The sequence below is a fragment of the Camelus ferus genome, chromosome 10, assembly GCF_009834535.1.
Source record: "Camelus ferus isolate YT-003-E chromosome 10, BCGSAC_Cfer_1.0, whole genome shotgun sequence".
NCBI lineage: Eukaryota > Metazoa > Chordata > Mammalia > Artiodactyla > Camelidae > Camelus > Camelus ferus.
In genome coordinates, this window is record NC_045705.1 from 46696468 (window position 1) to 46719104 (window position 22637).

The following is a 22637-nucleotide window of genomic DNA, read 5'->3' on the forward strand; positions in this document are numbered from 1 at the left end:
CAAATTAGGCTCAGAACAAAACCTCCTGTGTTTTTTTTTTATTCAACAAATATTTATTGAGCACCTACTATGTGCAGGCACTGTGTGGGCATTGGAACATAGCTGTGAAAACAGAAGTCCTTGTCCTGTGGAGCTCATATTTCAGGTGGTCACTTGCATTGTGACTTGTAGACCTACAGAGGTGCAGCGAAGAGCCACAGTGTTGATCTGAGGCTGTGGCAGTTAAGGCACTTTGATGCCTTGCTATGCCTTTCTGACCCCCTCACCTTCTCCTTTCCAGGCCTGTGCTGGGAGTGAGAGCCACATGGTTAAACTGATGCTGAGAAGGCCTTGGCCATCCCAAGCGGTGATGAAAGAATCATAGATTGTTATGAGTAGGAGTGGGTATGGGCAGCTTATAACTGCTCACCCCCTTCATGGCCCTGACCGTGAGAGAGAGTGATAAAGGAGTCCTCATTTCTCCGTCAAAGCCACAGTGTGGCAGAACAGAACTGCGTGAGGAATTCATCCTGACTCCAGGGCTCACGAGTGGAAGTGTTTCTTATGTCCTGCTACCAGAGGGGCAGACAACCCCATGGTCTCAAAGAAGAACAGAAGAATTGGGGCCTGGAGACACGAAGTGCTTACCTTACTGTTTACCCCCAGCCAGTGCTCCCCTTGGCCACAGCAGGGCGGTGACTCAGAGTTGGAACTGTGTTTTTGCCTTGTTGCCAGCTTTTGCATGGTGGGGTGGGGAGGAAGGAGAATGAATGAGTAGGAGCAAGTGGCTGCTGGATTTGTAACACCTTGGGAGGCAGCTGCTCCAGAACCAAAATTGAAAGAGAGCAGGCAGGCTGGGAGCCTCCGCTTCTCCTGGGCCCACGGCCGGGCCCCTCCCTCCCTGTCTGACCTGAACTGGGGTTTTAAGGCCCAAGGCTGGGAAGACACAACCTGGAGCTTGAGGAGAGAGTGTTTCTGCCGCGTTTCCCAGGAAGTACGGGAGAGCAGGTTAGTCTTGTACTGGTTTCATAGGGCTTCAGTTTGCTGCGATGTGTTCGGGTTCAAGAAAGTCAAGTAATGACTGAGAGAAGGGAGTTTTTGATGGCTTGGTTGGGAGTTCCTGCAGTTAAAGAAAACCCCAAACAATCCAATTTAATTGGGAATAAACAGGACAAAAGTGTCATTAACTGCACCTCCCTAATGTCATTACAAAGGATATTCTGTTGGCAAGTGAAACTGGGGAGGACGGCTGTTCTGCCTCCTTCCTTTGTGTTTTCAATTACTTGCAGTATTGTTGCATTACAGTCTCTGGCTCCGGCAAGAGTCTGAGACGAACCTCAGCGTCTTAAGATGTTACAGCTGGAAGATCCCTAAATCATCACCTGGTCTAGCCTTCTCATTTTACACTTGAGGAACCTGACTTATTGAAGAGCATTAAACAGAAGCATAAAACCAGGTGTTCTCTGAGGTCGAAAATGTTTCCCGTGAAGTTGTTAAACTTCCACAGAGTGTGTGTTCCTGGCTCAGCACAGCCTACTGGGGAGGCTGCTTTTTTCTTGGGCTGCACTTTCCGAACCGTGGGGCTCAACCCAGTGAGGGACAGAAGTGTGGCTGAAGGAAGGAAGGTACTTATTGATCTGAAACCACTTTGCCTGGCAGGCAAGTTCTTTAAATAGAAGTTTAAATAGGGGGCTAAGTGTTGTGCCTTCATTCAAAGGGAAGAAAATCCGTTCTTGAGCCACTGTCCTATGGCAGACTAATAATACTGGGGTTTGCAACATAGAAAAAGACGAAACAGCTCTATTAGAGTGGAGTTTGCGAGCTAGCAAAGAAAAATGTAACAGGCACTGGAGGTTGAGTGTCTGCCCTAGGTCTGTCACATTATCAGTACTCTTTGTAACAATCTTGCAGGGTTGGAATTGTCTCCTCTTTTTACAGAGAAAGAAACCAGCACTTGGAAAGGTCATTAACTCTTTCAAGGTCGTGCACCACCAGCGTACGACAGAGCTGGGATTTGAACTCTAGCCTGTGTAACTCTGAACAGCCTGGGGTTCATGCTTTGAAGGCTTCATGTTGGCCTCTTCAGATGGAAGGTCTAACCCCCTCGTTGGACAGATGAGGAAACCAAGACCCAGAGAGGTTGAGTATTTGCTCAGGGTTGTGAAACTAGTTGATAGTAATAGAGCTGGTACCTCAGCTCCTATCTCATTGCTTCTCTGTCAGCTTCCTTTAAAAAAAAAAGTTAGGAGAGGGGAGGCTATCTGGGTTTGATTTCCTCATTCAATCTGGAGTTTGGCTTTAGTCTTTTCATGGTTATTGAAGTCCTGTGGAGCCACAATTAAAACTTCCTATTAACCGAGTAGCAATCCTAAGTACTTGGGGCCCCATGTGGGGACCTGGGAAGAGGACAGGTTTGCAATGTGGGCTACTGGGTCAGAAGAGGTAATTTATGAAGTGAGTTGGCGACTGAGTGGATCTGAAAACACCTAGAGAGCCTAATGAAATATAGAGCTTGTTCAAATCACGCTAGAAGACTTCAGTCTGTTAAATCCAGTGTTTGGAAAGGACAGACCTCCCTCTCTGCAAGATGTGAGAGCTTTCAGTTTACTCAGTTAGTTTTGTGACTCCCTTGAGCCCAGCTTGGTCTGTGCCAGGCTCAGCCCCTTTTGGCACCTTTGGGCAAGGAGAGCAGGAACTAACTACGTCTCCAGCTGGTGGGTCTGAGGTTTGGCCAGATTTCAGTGTCTCTGCCTCATTGGGTGTGTGAGTGAGTCAGCTGTGGGCAGTGTGGGAGTGAGGGAGGTCCTTCCTTGGTCCGCGCGCCATGCTTCCGAGGGCTGGTGGAGTCTCCCATGTAGGATCCTTTATCAGGGCCCCAGGGTCCCTGCCTCCCACTCTCTCTGGGGCACGTGTGATACACTGGGCTGCTGAAATCAGAAAACAAGATGGATTCTGCACAGCCTCGCCCTGAAGGTGACGTGTGTTTATGAGCAGGCTGTTGAGATAAAGGAGTTCAAGTGCCTGCTCCACGGGTATTGCTCTTCTGTGCTGCAGGAGATATGGGAGAAATAAGTGAATGGCTGCTCCCAGCCCTCTGGGAACTTACGATCTTCCTGGAGGTGGGGGTGAGGGGGAGGAGAGCAAACGCATGAAATAGTAGACAGCAATGTGAGAGCGTATAATCAGTCACCAAATTATAGGTTCCACACCAAATGCTCTCCCAGTTCACGAAAGGGAGATACAGGTGATGTTTGTGTTATCCTTCTGTGTGGTTTTAATCACTTGGTAATTTCCTCTCGGGTATTTGCATTCCGTTCTTTGATTCTCTATGCCCACTGGGTTATCTCTCCTTTGTGGGCGTGGCGGGGAGGTGCAGGGGAGGGCTAATTTCTTCAAATTACTCTGTAACACAGTTAGGAGAGAGCCAAGGATGAAGCATTCTTAGCATATTGGTGTCTGGTGCTTCCTTCCTCAGATGGTAAGAGCAGTAACTTCTGATGGCTTCTGGCCCTTTAAGTTCTTGTCTCTTTGTGACCCGAGTATAGACTTCTGTGGGTTAGCCAGCCTGTTTGGAGGCACGGCCTCACTTTAAAGTAGGAGTCTTCTCAGTCATTTCTCATTCACTCATTCAGCAAATAGAACAGAGCCAGATACTGTTACAGGCTGATAGCAGTGAAAAGACAGACCAGGTCCTTATTCTTCTGGAATACACATACTAGTCAGGGAGGCTGATGATCATCAAACACATACATAATTAATAAGAATAACAGTTAGTAATAATTAGGATGATGTGGTTTGAGGTGACTGGGAGCCTACTTCAGTGGGTGGCTGGGAAGGGCTCTGAGATGATAATTCTGCTGAGGTCTGAATGACAAGGAACCGGTTGCGAGAGTACCAGGGAAAGAGCGTCCAGTACAGAGGTTGTTAAGTAGAAAGGAGCTTGATGTTCAAGGAGCACGAAGAAGGTCGGTGTGGCCGGGGCAGGATGGGGAAGGAGGAGAGTGGTACAAGAGGAGGATGGAGCCAGGCAGGGGTTGGATCATCTAGGATCTTGTAAGCCCAGGTAAGGAGCTAGAATTTTACTGTGTGTGTGATGTGGAGCTATTGGAGGGTTTAAAGGAGGAGGGTGACGTGATCTAATGTACATTTTAAAAGATCCGTCAGGCTTTCGGGGAGGAGGGTAGGTGGTACAGAGGCCAGGGTGGAAGTGGGAAGAGCCGTCAGGAGGCTGTTGTGATGACGAAGGGGCTGGCTGTAGAGATGGAAAGAAACAGATGTGTTTTGTAGATGGAGGCAACAGGACTTGCTACTCAGTGATGTGTGGCGGTTAAGGTAAGAGTGGAGGATGACTCCAAGGTCGTTGGATAGTGATGCCGTTCATGGACATAGAGAAACCCAGAGGAGGAGTACTGGGTTTGGTGGGAGTGAAGAGAGGAAACTCATCCTGTTTTTTGCCCTGTTAAAAGTTAGACACCTATTCATCATTGCCGTAGTCGGGACACAGTCAGGTTCAGCAAATGTTACACTAGGCGTTGCATGATGGACTTTCATGTATGTTCCCTCGTTCTGTCCTCACAGCAGCCTTTTGGAAGGGTATTATTGTTCTTCTCTGTTTGCAGATGGAAAAACTGAGGCTCAGAGACCTGAGACGTCTTGTTCTGGTTGAACCCAGATCTACTCACTCCAGGACTCTGGGCTGACTTGTCGCCTAGGGCGGAAGTTGAAGGAGGCTGGTTAGACTGTGCTGACGGCACTCACTTGGAGAGAGGATGGGGACCATATGTTGGCTTCTCAAGGCCTGATTCCCACACTTCTGGAAGAAGGTCCTGTCAGAATAATGCCTGTGTGCAGCGAGCTGTTAAAAATCTTAACATTTTTCAAAACAGTGCAAGCTCCAAAGACCATTTCAGTAACATCTTCAGCCCCCATAGGAAATGCCACATGAACACCAGTGACACTTTGTACTAAGCGAGCAATTGTGTAAAAGTGTTAGGTAAAATAAAACAGGTTGCTTAAGAAGTGCTGAAGGAATGTGGAGGTGCCATTTTGACTTCTGGCTGCAGCCCAAATGGGAGCTGAAGGCGAGGAGGCAGTTTCTTGTGTTTTTGGAGTTTTGATTATCAATTTGAGGACCTAACTAGGAGCATTATATGGTTACCCAGAACTCTTGGTTTTCTGGAGACACTGGGATTTAGAACAAAGATAGTAAGTACCTTAACAAGCCTGGAGGCAGTGCTGAATGTGGCTTCGGATCTGCAGGGTGACTCTTAACAATATTCCAGGAGCTGCATCGAGGAGCCAGAAAGTCCAGGGGGTGGCCGTGGCCAAGCATACCAGTGAGGAGAGCCTTGATAGAGTCCCCCCGTGGGCTTTGAGGTCGGATACTTTCCTTACACTTTAAACTGTTTCTTCTCTCTATAGCATAGGCCAGATAAGAGCTAGTGCTGACAGAGCAGATCTGCCCGCTCTCAGCATACCAATACCACCCCTGTCAGAAAAGCAGATTTATCAGGCTGCTCCCACCTCCACTCCTGAGCACCATTCACGTAACTCCGGAACTACTTGCCACGCTGAAAAAAATGGCCATGCTGAGTAAATCGGAACCTTTATGTTTAACCAGCCAGAGTCACTGCTCACATTATAGTCAAAATTTGTATAAATTGAAGATTAATCTTGCAAAAATGTTGCAAGAAACTGTAGGACCCGTTTACGTTTTGACTGGCCATGTCTGTGGTTGTAGGTGGGCTCTTCCTTCTGCTGAGCTCAAATCAATCTCCAGTTCTCCCTGGACCTCACTCTGTCCTCTTATCAAGTCCCTTGTGTTGGCTGTCGGACTTCTTCGGGGCCTAATCCAAGTCCTTCTGGCCTGTGAAGACGTGCTTGTTTACGTGGCCCGCCTTTACAGGGGTTGTCCTTCCCTACTGACTTCCACCTGTAATCCCTGGTCCTCTGCAGGCGAGACTGACTACCATTCCACCTGGATGGGTGCTCCTGGGAGGAAGAGCGGGATCCGAGAATAAAGGCTAGGTTGTGTTCTACCTCATTTGCCAAGTACTTTCTCAGGAGCCTGAAGAGCAACAGAAGCCTTTGTATGGAGAAGAGAGAGTTTCTGTGCTCCATTGAAACCAGCCGCCTGGCTCCCCGCCGGGCCATCTCCATCACTGCCGGAGAGCAAGGTGGCAATTCAGGTTTAAGAACAGGTATTTCAGGGGATTTGTCTGTGCCTGCTAACAGCGTCTTGAGACAGGGTGATAGGACATGAGATTCTTCATGGATTTTAGAAAATCAAAAATCAGGATATGGAGCAGGCTGGGGGCTTTGGGGTTGAGGGGTCAGGGACAGCAGGTGAAGTCAGGGGACTTTGGTATCTCCAAATGGGTGTGGGGCTTCAGTGTTCAGTAGGCAACCTCCACGTGGTGAGGGTGAGCCTGGAGTAGTAGAAGGATCAGAAGGACGGTGGTTGTAGGGACACTGAAGCTGACTGATGTGGGCATGTCATTTACCCTTTCTGGGCACTTCCTCACCTGTGGCTTGATGTGACTGACTACAGCCTGCCCTGCTGGGTATTCAGGAAGATTAGATGAAATAGCGCAAGGACCTCAGTCTTCTTTGCTCAAAAAGTGCTGAACCAGAAGCTCTGCAGTTAGCAAGCTAGGCGAGTTTGATCGGAGGCCATCAAATTTTAAGATCTCAGTATTCAAGAGGCATTACTCTGATTCCTCTCTTTTCTCAATGTATTGAGTCCTTTTTTTTTTTTAATTTAACGATCCAATAACATCCCATACTCCAGATCTTCAGTTTCCTTTTGTGTAACATGGGAATAAAAATAGCTGCCCTGCCTACCTCTGTGGGTACTTGGGAGGGTCAAATATGATGATGAACGTGACCACACTTCAAACTTTGTGTAAGTGCAAGAAACGGTGGTGATGATGCTGTGGTTGATAACTATTTTTGGCAAAAAGGGCAACAACCATATAAGGCAAGAAATGTTGGGAAGCTGCCTTTAGATCTGATCAAATGACAGCTATATTTTTGTCCACTTTAAAAAACTATTTTTCTTCTAATGTTAGAATGTATAATTCATGCCTACACCTTCCAGCTCAGGATTCATTTACTCAAGACTCTGGGCTTATTTACGCTGGTACAAGCTGGGTGTAGGGAGCCCAGGAGTTGCTGTTACTGTTGTACAGTGTATATGAAGCCGTTGTTGGATGCTGGGTGCTGCTCCAGGCACATGAAAGATTTGCTCTTTGCCCGCATCTACCAGGGATCCAAGTTGACCTCGTGATAGGACCAAAGACTGTGTGGGGGCTCCTAAGTGCCATATAGATGCAGTCATTCAGAAATTTGACCCTGGGCATAAGGGGAAGGAAGGAGAGGGAGGAGCAGTAGACGCTGCTGTTTTTCTGATGCTTTGTCTTTAGTGATTTGTGATCATGGCCAGGAAGTTGTCAGCCCCACAGAATCCTAAGGGAAGAGGACAGCAGGTTATCATGCAAAGAACATCAAATTTAGAAGTGGAAGACCTGGATTTATGTCTCAGTCTTATCACTTATTGACGAAGTTTTCTTGAGAAAGTCACTTAACCTCTCTGAGCCATTTCTTCATTCATAAAACAGGGGTGGACAGTGTTAACCGCTCAGCTGTGTAAGAAAAGACTTTGTAAAGGTAATTAGTGGATAGGATTTATCGTTACTCCCGTCATGAGCAGAGTGTTTTTCTTCGCCGGGTGGAAATGAGACAGGCTTAGGTTAGAGTTTGTGTTTTCAAATTCCCTGGTGAATGAAGATGTCTCTAATAGAAGCTGGGTGTAAATAAAGCCTAACCCACGAACACAGTGCAGGGATTTCTGAAATAGGTGTTGAGGGGGCCTGCTTCTCATCCTTAGCTAAATGCTCACACCTTAACTCTGCTTTTTTGGGAAGAGCAGCCTGCTGCCTGCCTGATGAGGTCATACGATTCCAAGGGCTGGCAGTGGCTGGGAGGGGTGAGAGGGTGCGGGGGTGTGTGGGGGGGGTGCACAGTCACAGGGCCAGGGAGCAGCCTGGCCCCAGGGCTTATAGGATTCAGGCTGCTCAGCCCTCAGTGCCAGCTTACCCCAGATACCAGGACACAGGATGCGCTGACCAGGCCCCAGGGCAGAGTAAGGGAAGCTTTGTAGGCCTTGAGTTTTTTTTCTCTTTTAACCTTTATACTATGCTCATTTAAACCTACGATTCTCCGTGGTGAGTCAGGGCTCAGTTTGGAGATGGGATTGATATCTTTACACCGTCAAACTGAGATGATATATTGACTCTGACAGTAAAAGCATTTTAACCGTCTGTATTAGGAGCCTTAAAAAATGACCATGCCCTTTGATTAATTTCACTTCTGGGACTTTAACCCAAGGAAATCATTTGAATTGCAGAAAAAGCTTATATATGCAAAGATGTGTTGATTATAACAGTGGAGGTGGGGTAGGGGGAGCACCTAAACTGCCCAGCATTAGAAGAATGTAAACCTTTCTAAAATATAAGCACCACGGGGTGAGGCTCTTTTGTTTACTGTGTATCTCCAGCATCTAAAGCAGTACCTGGCACACGGGTGGCCAGTAAACATTTTCTGAACAGTTGTATGAAAGCAATTTTACAGTATATGATAAGATTGTTACTCACTTGTTTCAAATGAAGTCTGAATGACATGTGACATTTTCTAAGTTAATAGGATGTGAAAAAAGCAGGATACAGATTTCTAAGTATAGTAAAATCACTTTTTTTTTAATATATAGAAGGATAAAAAAGCTAGGAAGATACCCAGATACATCTCTAGGTGGTGAGATCATGGGTGACTTTTTTTCTGTCTACATTTTCTAAAATTTTTTAAATGACTATGATTTTTGTGATTGAGAAAAACATTAAAATAAATCATATTTTTTAAAAAATGAGAAGGTTAGATTAGTTTATTCATGGAGCCTTTAGAGCCAGCTCCTCCTTCCTTTCAAAGAACCAGGCAGCTTTTATGAATACACAAAACACCTACGCACTTTGGTTGTGTCTGTCAACTTAGCGTGGAAGCCGATCCCTCCTCACTTCAAAAGGGTGATAGAAACTTCACAGTGTTGAAATTGTACAGGTCATGTTGCAGAGACATGCCCATACATTTATATCCCATCATCGAAGCGAAGACATTTTGTAGTAGGAAGAAGAATTTTAAGAAGATAGATTTTTCTGGGTGGGTGGTTAATTCTTAGAATTCTTTCCCTGGTTCATGGGTTTTGGAAGCTGTTGAAAGTGCCGTCTGCTTTCCTTCATTCTTGTTTTCAGCTCGTGCCGTCTTAAAGTAACTTTTCGCTGAGTGATTCAGTTTGTTGGAGTAAATGCTTCGTGGACTGTCTCTCTAAGATGCAGTGTTCTCTTGGAGCCAAGGCTTGCCCAGAATTCAAATTTCCATGTCTTAGATGGGCTTTGGCACCTGAGCTGGAAGTGTTTGGTGTTTAAATGCGTTGGGTTCTGACAGATAAAGTGCCTCTTGGAGGAAAGGCCTGTGGTCTCACCCTGGGAGGAATCTGATGGTCAGGGGTCCTCAGACCTTGCTGACCTGTTGTTGTGTCTATGAGCCTTTCCTTTCACGTGACTGCTCATTCATTATCTCTCTCTCTCTCTTTTTAGCCATAACCAGCAGACCACAGCGTTCAGGCATCCTGTGAGTGGGCAGTTTTCTCCAGAAAATAGTGAATTTATTCTTCAAGAAGAGTAAGTACATTTGTATATTCTCCTTTTCCAGGCAGAGCTTGGGAGCTTAAAGGCATTTGCTCAAAACGAAGCTTGTTGGACTGTTTTCTCTCTCATACATAGAGGGTTGGAGTAGGTTGTTTGATTTGAGGTGAAACTTGAGAATTTTGTTTTCCAGTGTCCAGACTTCCCTCAGCAGGTAGATACGGGATGTGAAAGGGGAAGATGATATGGGGATGCGCTGTGTTGGGTGTTGTCGGAGCCTCTTCAGAGCCCTCTCTTGCCTGCAACCCTTTCCCCTCAAGCACCACCTAACACACTAGCTGTGCTCTGGGAGGACCCACTCATCTATTGTGAAAGTACCTTGAATACAACCTCAGATTGAGCTGAGCCCGCCTCCCAAGGAAGCCTCAAATAGGAGTGCAAAGCCAGGGCTTAGAAGAGAGGAGGGCTGGTGGCACCCATTGTCCCGGAATGTTTTGAGTCCTTTCTGCTTTTCCTAACGCGGGAACCTTCTTGCCCCTCAGTCCCATTTCAGGAGGGCCTCCGGGTGCTCAGAGGCAGGTTCTGCCACCCAAGGCTTGTCTACTTAAAAATGCATGTACAGCCCACACAGGACATGCTCTCCCCACCATGAAGGCAGAGCAACGTGGGCAAGTATCTGTGTTCCCTTCTGATCATTTGAGACAGTTCTGTCGAAGAAAACAATTCTGTTTCAGAAACTAATAGAGGCATTGGCTCTAATTTTTTTTTCTTTTTCTTCCAAGTCATTTTTTTGTGTTCAGTCACTTAGACATGTTCAAATACTATCTTAAATTATCAGTATTTATAGTTTGACAGCACTTCCCTCTCTCAATACTTACAGTTTTAAACTAACATGGAAAATTTCAAACATATACAAAAGTAGAGCAATACGGTAATAAATCCAATGTATTCATCACCCATCTTCAACAGTTTTCAAAGCATGGCTGATTTTATTTTATCTATACCCTCCCCTTCCCCCTTGGGATTGTTTTGAAGCAAATTCCAAACGTATCATTTCATTTCAGTAATATTTTCAGCTTAGAGTCATTATCCTACAGAACGTTTAAAAACTAAAAATCTGTAATTATGGTCGTACTGGCATTCCTTGCATGTTTACTCTGTGCTGGGGATTTTATGTGCATATCTCATTTAATACAATAATCCTGAGAAGTAGACAATCATCACCATTTTAGAGACAAAGATGCTGAGACTCAAAGAAGTCACATCACTTGCCCAAAGTTGCCTGGCTACAAGTAGAAACCAGGATATCATCCAAGCTTGATTTCTTTAGTCCAGTCTAACCCTTGCCCTAGTCAGAAGCTGTTTGCTCAGTTATTTTAATGCTGGTGGCCCACGGGACATGACAGCCAGACTGTGGGTTTCGAGGTGACGGGGTGTGCCTGACTCTGAAAGCATTAATACTATTAGAGAGTGGGTGGAAGGTAAAGATTGTCTTGTCTCCTCATCCAATAGGAACTGCTATGTAAAGACAAAGCCAGAATGTGGATTCTCCGAATTCCAGCTTGGAGTGAGTTTGTTTATAGACTCCTGAAGGTCAGAAGCTCTTGGGAGGTCATTGAATTCAGCCCCCTTTCTTAGGCATCCTGGAGACATGGGCGCCTGACATTATTAAAGGTCTGGATGCAGAATCTTTCAGAATACTTAGCTTGAGAAGTTGCCAACTTTAATAATAATAAGAGCTTCTGGAGAAATGCAGACTTTCCATCACTAAACACCTCTGTCACACACACCTTCCTTTCCTCATTGTTAGCAAAAGATCCTGACCACTTCTGAGAAGGTAGCCTCTTTATTCTCCCAAAATATCTGTCTCTAATCTCACTTCCATCCAGTTTCCAAGGAAAAGTTATTCCTTCTTTTCAAGGGTCACTTTTTCCCTTGAGGTGCCATTTCTTCGATGTCATAAGAGGTGCTTGCTTGTCTCAGATGATGGGTGCAGCTATATGGCCAGACATTCCTTGAAGGAGATAGAATGTGCTTTAGGCATTGAGAGGAAGGGAGGATTCCTGTGAACTGATGTGGTGACTCCTGTGCTTATTTGTTAAACCCTTAGTAGGTGCTTCCGTGTGTCAGAGGCTGTGCCGGCCGCTGCAGTTAAAGCAGCAAGCAAAACAAATGTAGTCCTGCCTGTGAAGAGCTTGCGGTTGAGTAGGGAAGATAGATAATTAAGCAGGCGATCACAAAGGAGACAAATGTTGAGGGTAGAGGGAGCATGGGGCTTAGTGGGAGCTGATAAAAGAGGGTTCTAACCTGGCTTAGGGATCGTAGAAGACCTCTCCATCCTGGGAAGGATCTTGTTTAAATTGAAATCTGTTCAGTCAAGGTGAACAACATGTTCAAAAACCTAGAGGGGATGGGGGGAGGGTATAGCTCAGTAGCAGAGTGCATGCTTAGCATGCACAAGGTCCTGGGTTCAATTCTCAGTACCTCCATTAAAGTAAATAAATAAATGTAATTACCTCCCCTCAAACAAACAAAAAACCCCAACAGACAGACAACCCCCCCAATTGTAAAAAACAAAAACCTAGAGGGGAGAGCAGGGAGGATCTAAACCAGTTGAGTTAGGCTGAAAAACGAAGAGCACCAGGTGGTTCTGGAGATGCTTGGGAGGTAAAGTTGGCAGGACTTGGTGATTGATTGGCTGTGTTGGGGACAAGAGAGAGAAGACTTCTTTGAAGTGTCTGGCCCTAAGTTAGAGGAAGGGGGAGCATTAGATAAGTGAAGATAAGGGTGCACGTGTGTGAGGTTCATTCACAGCCTAAGGAAGTGTGACCTGCCTTGGCAAGGAGACTGTCCTGTAGCGGAGGTTTGCGAAGGAGAAGGTGGAGGTAAGGTTGGAGAGAGAGTTTGCAACCGGTTATCCAAATTGCTTCCTCCTGAAGTACACCTGGCTTTCTGTCCAGGTAAATCCTGAGAGAGCTCTGGAAGGTAGGTGAGACATAATTTCCCCTCCAGAAACCTTTTTTTTTTCCAGGTGTGACAATGAATATGATTCCTATTTTGTTCCCTTAGACGAGCTTCATTTTGTTGTGTAGTATGTTAAGTGGTGAGAAGAAAAGGCTGCAATGATCATTTGTGTCCTTTACATCAGCTCTCAGATTAATTTATTGGGTAGAAAAAGGAGAGCTGGCTCTTTTTCCTTCTCCAAAGAGCGTTGGTTAAAGTCACACAGACTTCTCTTGCCAGAACATTCACCCTGGTTTCTTTGAGTGATTCCTTCTGGAGCAGTGGTTCTCCACATATGGTCTCTGAACCAGCATCTCCTGGCAAATTCTCGAGCCCCACCCCAGACCTACTGAATCAGAGGCTCTGAAAGTAGGACCCAGTAAAGTATGTTTTAACAAGCCTTCGGGGGATTCTAATTCTGGTGAAAGCCCGAGAACCCTAGCTTAGACAACCTGCTGTTCCCATCCCTCCTAAATTACTCCCAGATTCTTCTGTTCATTTTGAAGTCTCCAGATAACCCGTCGTTCTCTGGGTTTCAATGATAATCTTAGGTGGATTTTAGTCAAATAATCTCAGGTTCCTTCTCCTGTGAGAGTTTAAAAAAGTCTCCATGGTGATTTTCTTTAGAGCATTACTGATGTGAACAGGGAACACCTCCCTCACTGCTGGCAGGGGGGCTCGCCTGGGCTGCTTGGTGTACCAGGTGCGTGCCCACCAGAAGATGGTTTCCTGTCTTACAGACTAGAAGCATGGGGAAGAGAAATAATGTGAAAGCTGTGATCTGGTGGATGCAGAGGACATGAATGCTGAGTATTCTAGTTCTGTGTCAGCAATATAGAATCAGTCAGGATAGTGTCTGCTGTGGTAACAACAATGACAGACAAAATCTCAATGGCTTAAAACAATTAAGATTTCTTTCTCACTTTTAATCCATATCTGTCACAAGTCACCTGAGGGGTTCGGCTCTGTCACCTTTACAGAGGGACGCTCCGTCTCTGTGCTTCCCTGATTTCCAAAGGCAAGAAAAAGGAAACTTGATGAGTTCTGCACTGGTGCTTTCACTCACATTTAACTGGCTAAGGCAAGGGGTGACATGACCACCCCTAACTCCAAGGGGACAGGGAAGTGCTTTTCTACCGGGCACCTGGGAAGAGAATCAGAAACATTTGCTGGGCAGCACTAATGACCACACCTAGTAACCCACAGTGCAGAATTTTTTTTAAAGGAAGCAGGACCTTTGAGTCTGTCACTGATGACTTTCTTTGCTGCATTAACTAGAGTGTTTGCTTTCTCATTTCACCTTTTCTTTTATGCTACCTGGTTCTTTGTCAGAACCCCCAAGGTGAGGAGGTGTCAGTCAATCGGTCCTGCAGCCTTGACCCCCAGGGGATACCCCTGCACACCCAAGCCAACAGGCATGTGGAAATCCCTCTTGGAAGACCTAATGTAAGCTCATGGTGCATTAATAAAAATACAATGCATAGAGGAAAGGGGGAGGATAGCTGGTATACTAGGCTGTTTGTGGACTACTTCATTAATTCAGTCCAAGTCTGTGGAGTCCAGGAACGTGCCAAGCCCCAAACATTATGATCTGGGTACTAAATTTCAAAAGGAATGTTGAACAATTGAGATTCCTCTGTGGAGGGGGACCATTATGGTGAGAGGTCTGGAAACCCTGTCCTATGACTGATCATGTTTAGTCTGAGGAGAGAAGGTGAAGGAGGATATGCTGTAAGTCTTCAAGAAGGTGGAAGTGGCTGCCAAAAGCAGTTATCAGATCAATGAATCAAAGTTATAGGCAGGCAAATTTCATCTCAGTCCATAATCTTCCAGGAGAGCAATCTTCTAGCAACTGTTGTTTCAGGATCTAGAATTTCACCTTCAACATTAAATGAAGTAATCTACTTCCTAGAATAAGAGTTGGCTTTTTCTATTAATAATAATACTAGTTTCACAGTTAGCACGTAGAGCCCTTATGGTTTATTATCAGGTACTTTTCTAAGTGCTTTCCATATGTTAATTTCCACAACAGTCCTATGAAGAAGATACCATTATTATTATGGCTACTGAGGCACATAGAAGTTAAGATGTCTTGCCAGAAGTCACACAGCTAATAAGTGAGAGAGTTAGGATTTGAATCTACGTGGTCTGGCCCCAGATGCAATGCCTCTCATTTCGGTGGTCTTCAAGGGACATTCCCCTTCCTTGGCTGTACTTGGGCATTAATGTGCTGACTAAGTAGGCTATTGTTACTTAGAGATTTTAATTGTAATTGTATTTGCAGTAATGAAATTTGATCTAATAACTTCATGCTTGCTTGAAAGGCACCAAGTTTCCTCGGTAATCTTTTCTCCAGAAAATGTTCTCAAGCCTTTTAACAGAGCCTCAGTTACAGTGATTAAATCATGCAGTCTCTTCTTCTGAAGGCTTCTTTGCTGATTCTTAGTGATTTTCCTGAAGTGGAAGCTTGTGGCTTAGAGGGCCACACACAGGGGCCCTCCTAAAGGTGTAAGCCGGGGTGCAGGGAATTCCCGGGCTGTGGTTTCGGTGGTTGGTTCTCTGCACAGGAGCATTTTCTCCTCAGTGCTGGGATGCCCAGGAAGCTGCTGACGGATGCCTCTGCAGCTCCTGGGGAAGAGGAGAGAAGCATTCTGGAGCTGTGACGCTGGCGGCTGACTGGCAGCAGGCTGTGTGCACTGATCCCCAGGCTCTGTCAAGCATTTGATGTTGAGGCGGGACCTCACTGAGAGAGTATGTGCTCTGGAAGTTCAGAAGCTGCTTTTGTGCTCAGAAGCCAGCAGCAAGGCCCCCAAGATAGCCTTGGAGTTTCCTAACTGGGGAGGGGACCCTTGCCTGGCCTGCCTTTCTGGGCATCCTAGTGAGTTTAGCTTGTTCCTTCCATTGGGGTCTGAGCAGCCGTCCATTTGCTCATTGGACTGTTTAGAAAAGAACCACAGTTGGAATTGCCTGGAAGGTCATGAGTGGTGTTTGGAGGATAGGACTTTAAAAGATACTGTCTTGCTGAAGGTAAGAATTACCTTCCTGACCGTTGACCTCTTTGGGGTTCATTTTGCAGGATGCAGAGCCAGACTCTCCAAGACATACGCGGATTATGGGCCCAGGGGTGGGGTATCTCCTGCTGCTAGAGATGGCTGTCTCCTTTTCCTCCTGCAGTTACAAGGTGGTGAAAGCTCGCAGTGAGAGATGAAGGGCACAGGGTGGCGGAGGGGGTGCACTACAACTCGGAGCTCAGGGGAGGAGTGTGTCCTGTTGCTCATCTACTAAGCCCTGGGCTGTGAGGCTGCTGTGTTACTGTCTGCAGCTGATAGAGCCAGCACCTTGTCTTTCCAGACTGGCAGTCTTGGGCTAGCTTTGCCTGTTGCATTTGGTTGCCATAGCAGCAGAAAAAAATGAGGAAAAATAGGAACACCTGGCAAGCAGATGCAGAAACTTGACTGTTCAGTTTTCCTTCCCGGTCAAGGAGACGGCGTTTGTGACAGTCACAGGTAGGAGAAGAGATGGTGACAGTGTCCTTAGTGCATTCAGGTGCCTGGGTGTTGGCTTGGCTTTTGGTGCTGATGTTTCGAAGGGCATTGGCACCGGGAATACCTTCGTTGCCACACAGCAACCGTGTCTCCGGCTGTCTGTGCCAGGTGAAGATGCTGTAGTGGTGGCTTTGCTGTGTGTGGAAGGGAAGCTGCTGCTTGCAAACAGTCATTTTGTCTCTTCTGTGACTTCCCTTCTTGTCCTCTTCTTTTACCTTCCCCCTGTCTTGGAAGTGTCCAGATCTCCCTTAGAAAAAGCTCTTTTCTAATGAGTAAAGTGGCTGTCTGGTAGTCAGGGGGAGCAAATAGGCTAGAATTCTAGCCCAAAGGCTGGGGCTAGAATTGTAGCATCTCTGAAACAGCAGAACAGAGGTGAAAGGAACAGTAGAGGTCAAGGTCTGATTCTCCCTCGGCACAGAGACATGGAGCCTGGACAGTGGAAGGGGCTGGGCCAAGCTCATACAGCAGAGCGGGGCTCAGGCAAGATCAAGGCAGTGCTTGGATTTGGAGGTGGGAGAGAGGAGCCCTGGAGGCTCACTAGGCTATTTCTATGCTAGATGAGGGGTGCTGGGGTGCTGTTTGGGCTGGTTTCCAGCTCCCGAGGTGACTTGGGGTAGGGGGAGAACCTGGAGCCTGTGTTTGAGAGAGGAGTTGGGAGTGAAGGGAAGGGAACACAGAAAGCCATAGTTGAGTAATGAGGCCACCGTTGCTGAATGAAAACCCATGTCAGACAGCCTCCTGTGGGGTGTTGGGGTGTACAGGGAGCGTTGGCAGTCTGTGTGTCTCTTTCTCTGGGAAGACGGGGTGTGGAGTTGTCTGCTTGTTTGGGACAAGAACTTTTATTCCTGCTCTTCACTGTGCATTTCTTTTTTCTTTTTTTTAAATTGAAGTTCAGTCAATGTGTCCATTTCTGGTGTACAGCACAGTGTCCCAGTCATGCATATACATACATATATTCATTTTCATATTATTTTTCATTAAAGGTTATTACAAGATATTGAACATAGTTCCCTGTGCTGTATACACTGTGCGTTTCTTTTCCCAAACCGCTTAGGTGGTGGGTGTGAGCTCCTAAAAATTGTGCTGGTTGTTTGTGAGTGTGCCTCTTCTTATGCACCCAGTAATTTTAGCTGAGTTCTCTATGTAGAATCCTTGAGGACAGAGCATCAATTTGGGGCCTGTTTTTTCTAGGAATGAATGGGATACAGATGTCAGGTGGTGACGTCTTCTCAGTAAGAGATCCCCAGTTCCCCATAGTTTTCTAACCTCCCTTGATGGCCGTGGAGACTCTTGACATCATCATTCACCAGGGGAAGGAATGGGAGTCTAATCCCCCAGCCACAGGGATATTGCCCTTTATAGAAGCCCCAGTAAGATGTTTATAGGGGTGTCTGTAGGAAACGATTGTTGTTTAGAAGTTAATTGTTGGGCAACTTGACCTTTCTGGAGAAAAGTACCTTGGAAATAAAAATAAAGTGTACCTGAGATTTAAATTCTGGAGTGTCCACTGGTAACAGTCACAAATAGTGCTTTTCACTGAGTGCAATGCTTTGTGGTTTTCGAAGCGTAACTTCGGTCCACCTAGCTGCATTGTGAAATGAGAGTAGTGTTCACCCCGTTTTGCAGAAATGGAAACTGAGGCCCAGAGAAGTGATATGACTCGTGGAGGAGGCAGTAAGCTGCAGAGCTCTGTTGGGACCCCATTGTTCTGGGTTCGTGGTCTTTCCACCACCGTAGGATCTCCTTAGCTTGAGGATTGGTCTTGGGGCTGAGAAGAGCAGATGCCTACCTCTTTCAGACCTTGGGACTTGCTGCAGGATGGTGGCTCTGTGGCAAAGCCCAAGTTTTGGAGTCTAGCTTTTGTCTTGGGTAAATCATTAATCTCTCTGAACCTTGGTTTCCTCATCGATAAAATGGAGATGGTAAAACTGGCTTTGCAGGGGTGGGTGAGATAATGCAGGCAAAGTGCCTGACATAGTAGGTACTAGACAAGTACAGCCCAGTCCCTCTGCTTGCTTGACCTTGTGTACCTGTCTCTGAGGGTTTGTGGCACTTGACCTGGCAACCTACCTGTTACAGCAGCGATAGGGTCTTGCTGTGATGCCACTTCAGGTGGATGCTTCAGTTCACGAAGTTGGCTGGGAAGTAGCTGAGGATCCCATTAAGCAAACTCACTAAATTCAGACCCAACAGAAGGAAATGGCTTCTTAACTCATAACTTCTTTTTTTTGGAAGGTTATTTGCATTGGCTCCTGGATGCGTAGGAGGCAGAAGCAGCTCCTTTTGTGGGTAAATTGAGAGACAGAGAAAGTGACTTCCTGCCCAGGCTCACCTGACATATCCTTGAGGAAGTTCAGAGTAGAATGAAGTCACTTTCCTCCTGGGCTTCTCCAGACTGATTTTTATCTGGTTCTAACGTCTTTTGTTCTTTTCAGATGGGAGGCAATAGAGTTAAAACTCCAGCTCACTGTTTTGAACTTCAGCCCACACCCCTCCGGCAAAATAATCAGCATTCATGCAGCCCAAGTCAGGGAAAGAGAAGTCTTTGTTCGAATCATCCCACTGTACTTTGGGAATCAGGATAACACAGAAACCTGGCAAACAGGCTTTTAAGTTAATAGATTTTATTTAATGACACCAAGAGTCTGTCTTCCCATAGCGTGTGCAGGTTTTTTGGTCTCCTCTCCTGGGATCGTTGTGACTCATGTGCCTGAGGGCATGCTGTTGGGAACTGAACCGCCTTCACAGCTGCTCAGCTCAGGGGCTCTTCGCTAGGGGAGGGGCCAGTTCTTGGATGAAACTTGTCAGGAGTGTAACTCAGTCTGAGGAACTGAGGACAAATCAGTGTCTGCCCTGCCAGACTCTTAAGTGGGGAACACACCTGTAAGATGTAACTGGTGAGACTTTGAGACTTTTTTAATATCCTCATTTTTGGATACCAAGTGGTGCCCGAGCATGACCACCATCTTCATCATCCTTTTTTCTTTTCTTTTTTAAACTGTTTGAAGTTCCAGATAACTTCTAGAGGTTTCCAAAAGTCATAGTCACCCTTGGAGGACCTCAGAGACCATCACCCATGCTGAAGAGATTCAGAGGAACATCCTCTGAATGCAGCTCTTGTTTCTTGGCCAAGTGGGTAGCTCTGTGTGCCTTGTTCTGCCAGAGAGCCAGGTCAGGGACTGCCAGGCAGTGATTGAGTCTATTGCTTGAGTGGGGAGCCCTGGTGGAGACATACTACTTGTTTGTAGAGGTGACATGGTCCCCTCCCTGGAGCAGACTGAGTTTGGACGTTAGTCCTATCTCCTAATAAGCCAGCTTTCTGTGGTTGAGGCTGAGCAGTGGTCTCTGTAGTCATGGAGAATAGAGTTGTCTCTATGTGTTTCTTCCTGACCCTTGCCCCTCAACTGTCCCTCACCGATGTTCAGTGTTGGGGCCACAGCCAGGCCTTTTCTAGCTGAAATCTGTTTATACCTGGCCCTCTAGGTGATGGTGGTACCTCCTTTTCTCACCCACCCAAGGCTGCAGGACAGTCATCTTTCTTCCAGTACTTTTGGCTGGAGGAGCTCCCTGGCCAGCCAAAATCCCAGAAGCTAGTGTGGGGAGGGGACGTGGGGTTAGAATGCAGGAGGGTGATTAAAGTTAGAGCTCAAGACTGGAAGATGCAGAAATGGCAAAAGTGGCCATCTGCCCTGATTTCCTGGGCCAGTCACAAATCCAGAGAGTCTCTTCTTTGTCCCACGTGGAGGAATGGCATATCTAGTTGATGGAATATGATGCAGTCATTTAAAATGACATGGTTGAGGTTAAAAAACTGGAGAAAATGTTTATATTACAATAAGTTTTTAAAATCAAGATGCAAAATCATAAGCACAGTATGATCACAGTTATATAAAAACAAAAAAGCACCCTGCCCCCTGTCCCCCCAAAACCCAGGCATATAAAAAAGAATGAAAGTAAATATACCAAGTATTAAAAATGATTTTCCTTTAGATAACAGGACTATGGTGATTTTTTTCTTTCCTTTTAGCTTTTTTCCTTATATTTCTCAAGTATTCTATAATAACTCTCTATCAGTGTCTTAAATTGGAACCAGTTAAACTTGATAAAATTCCAAACCAGTCTTTTTTATTGTTGGACTTCGTGTCCTGCATTTTGGCTTAGAGATACAGCTGCCATAACTGAGATGACCTAAGAACTCTTCTTCCTTGTCTCAACCTCTGGAAATCTGAAAAGTCAAGCAAGACCAGGTTCCAGGAAGACGTTTTGGGCATAGTTCTGCCTGGAGGCAGGGCCTGGACAAGGCAGCCTCTCAGAGCCCCTTCCCACCCTCAGCTGGCGGTTGTCTCTCTGCTGCACAGCCTCTGCCAACAGTGAGCGGGCTCCAAGTGTGGCGACATTCTCTGAGTGGGGAGCAGTAACAGAAGTCTGGCTGGGATGGAGGCCGGGGGCGGGGAATCTGGAGTGAGTGCCTGAGCTGATAAGGAGCCAGTGATCTTTCTGCCTGGTGGGACTTGCACCTCTAGCTGCCAAGCATCAGGCAGGGCCCAGCCCCTTGGAAAGCTGCTGCCCACTGCAGCGGTCCTGCTGCTGGCACAGCTCAGAGAGCTACTTCTGCGAAGAACTTCCCTAATGGTGCAGGGTATCTGGGCTCTGTCTTGGGGCGTGGGAAGGATTGCTTATTCCATTGAGCAGTGGTGGTTTTGAAGAAAGCAGCTCATCTTTGAAGTGGAAACCAGGATTTTCCCTCGTAGCACCTCTGTGAAAGAGAGCCTGGCGAACGGACATCCAGAGCACATTTTTCTCAGCTGTGTTCTTCCTGGATCCTCCATCTCCATCTCCTCAGGGCCCTGGCCCAGGCCTCCAAATTAGGTTTTCTCCACTCCTCAGGCAAAAAACCTCAGTTTACTGCTGCCTAGATCCTGTTGGGCCATCAGAGCAGCAGACACCCACACCGTTGAACATTGGAACTTATACTTTGAGCAAGGCTTACAGATCCTGGAGTTAGCAGGGTCTGGGAATCAGGCATCGAGCTGTTCACAGATAGGGATTGGATTTGTGTGGAGTCATTTGCTGCCGCTGCTGCTTTGAAAGACTCTGGTAAATGCTGGGGTTCTTTGGAGGCAGGTGAGAAGGGTTCTCTACAATGTCTGTTAAGTGCCGCACCAGGATGTTCCCAGGGTGCTGGCCCTCCCAGGGCAGGTGGGACTCCTTGGTGGGAAGCATGATGTAACTGGATACTGACGGGGATGCGTCAAGGGGCTCTTCACTGGGGACCTAGGCATGCTTCTTTTTTTCTTGCTCTCCAGACATGGCACAAGGGGTTAATCTCTCCGATGGCTCTATTTTGGGGCTAATGGAGTGTTCCTAGAATAGGACTCTTTGTTGAGTAGTCTATTTTGGGAGGCAAGCCCCACTGGCATTTATGTAAGCGATTCTCTATGTGTATCTGGGGGTGTGGATGTGTGCGCAAGTGATTTCTTGTTACTAAGTATAACCAGCTTCTTTGGGAGCCAGGGAAATGGAGGTGTGTGTGTGTAAGGAGTATGGATTGCTCTCGCTGAGAAGAGTGGTGTGACTGTGTGTGCCCATCTGATGGGGGATTTGCCACAGACACCCAAGGAAGAGAATAAATGTGGGGACCTTGGGAGAGCAGGCAGGAATGACTGCCTTGGGCCCTTCATGGGGTGTCAGGCTGTGGAGATTGCCCGGCTTTCATGGGTAGGCTGGGCAGCGTGCCCCTCCAGCTGCAGTCTGGGATTCGGTGATCTCTAGAAGATCCGAGCTGGGTTCTGTAAGGCTCATCAACCAGTTCTAACTGGAAATAAATCAGATTCCACTTCCCATTGCAGCCTGACCACTTATGCACTGGGTTCTCTTCTGTCTCCCTACAGGCCAAATCCACATATGTCAAAGCAAGAGAGAAACCAAAGACCGTCCAGCATGGTCAGTGAAACATCAACGGCTGGGACCACGTCCACCGTGGAGGCCAAGCCTGGCCCCAAGGTGAGCTCTAGGTCACTTGTCCCTACCTTCCCTTCTTCTGTATTTTGCCAGGTCCCTTTGTAGCCAGAGACCCATTTGACCTTCACCAGTTTTGTGAGGGAGCCATGTAACAAGTATTCTCCCCAAATGACAAATCAGGAAATTGAGTCTTTTGCGGTTATGTCACTTGTCCAAGAAGCCAGGTGATTGCTCACGGAACCCGGATTGACATCTAGGGCCTTGGACACAGTCTTCATTTTCCCGGCGTGTCTTGGGAGGGCCACCTCTGTGCACATGTGGTGAGATTCATGACAGAGGGGCCCAGAGGTTTCTGTGCCCAAGATATGGAATTACTGACTGAGGAGCAGGGAAGAGAACCAGCAATGTGGAGAAGGGAAGAATGCTGAGGACCGAACCAGATAGGAGGGGTAAA

General features: G+C 46.7%; 1 protein-coding gene across 3 annotated transcripts in view; it reads left to right on the forward strand.

The window, feature by feature from the left end:
• Nucleotides 1-22637, forward strand: part of PLEKHA7 (pleckstrin homology domain containing A7) — a 190515-nt gene that overhangs the window by 101598 nt on the left and 66280 nt on the right. For all 3 annotated transcript variants that reach the window (XM_032488929.1, XM_032488931.1, XM_032488932.1), the window contains exons 4-5: nt 9627-9710; nt 22114-22225. In XM_032488929.1, coding sequence (XP_032344820.1) covers nt 9627-9710; nt 22114-22225 — 196 coding nt within the window. The remainder of the gene's footprint in view (nt 1-9626; nt 9711-22113; nt 22226-22637) is intronic.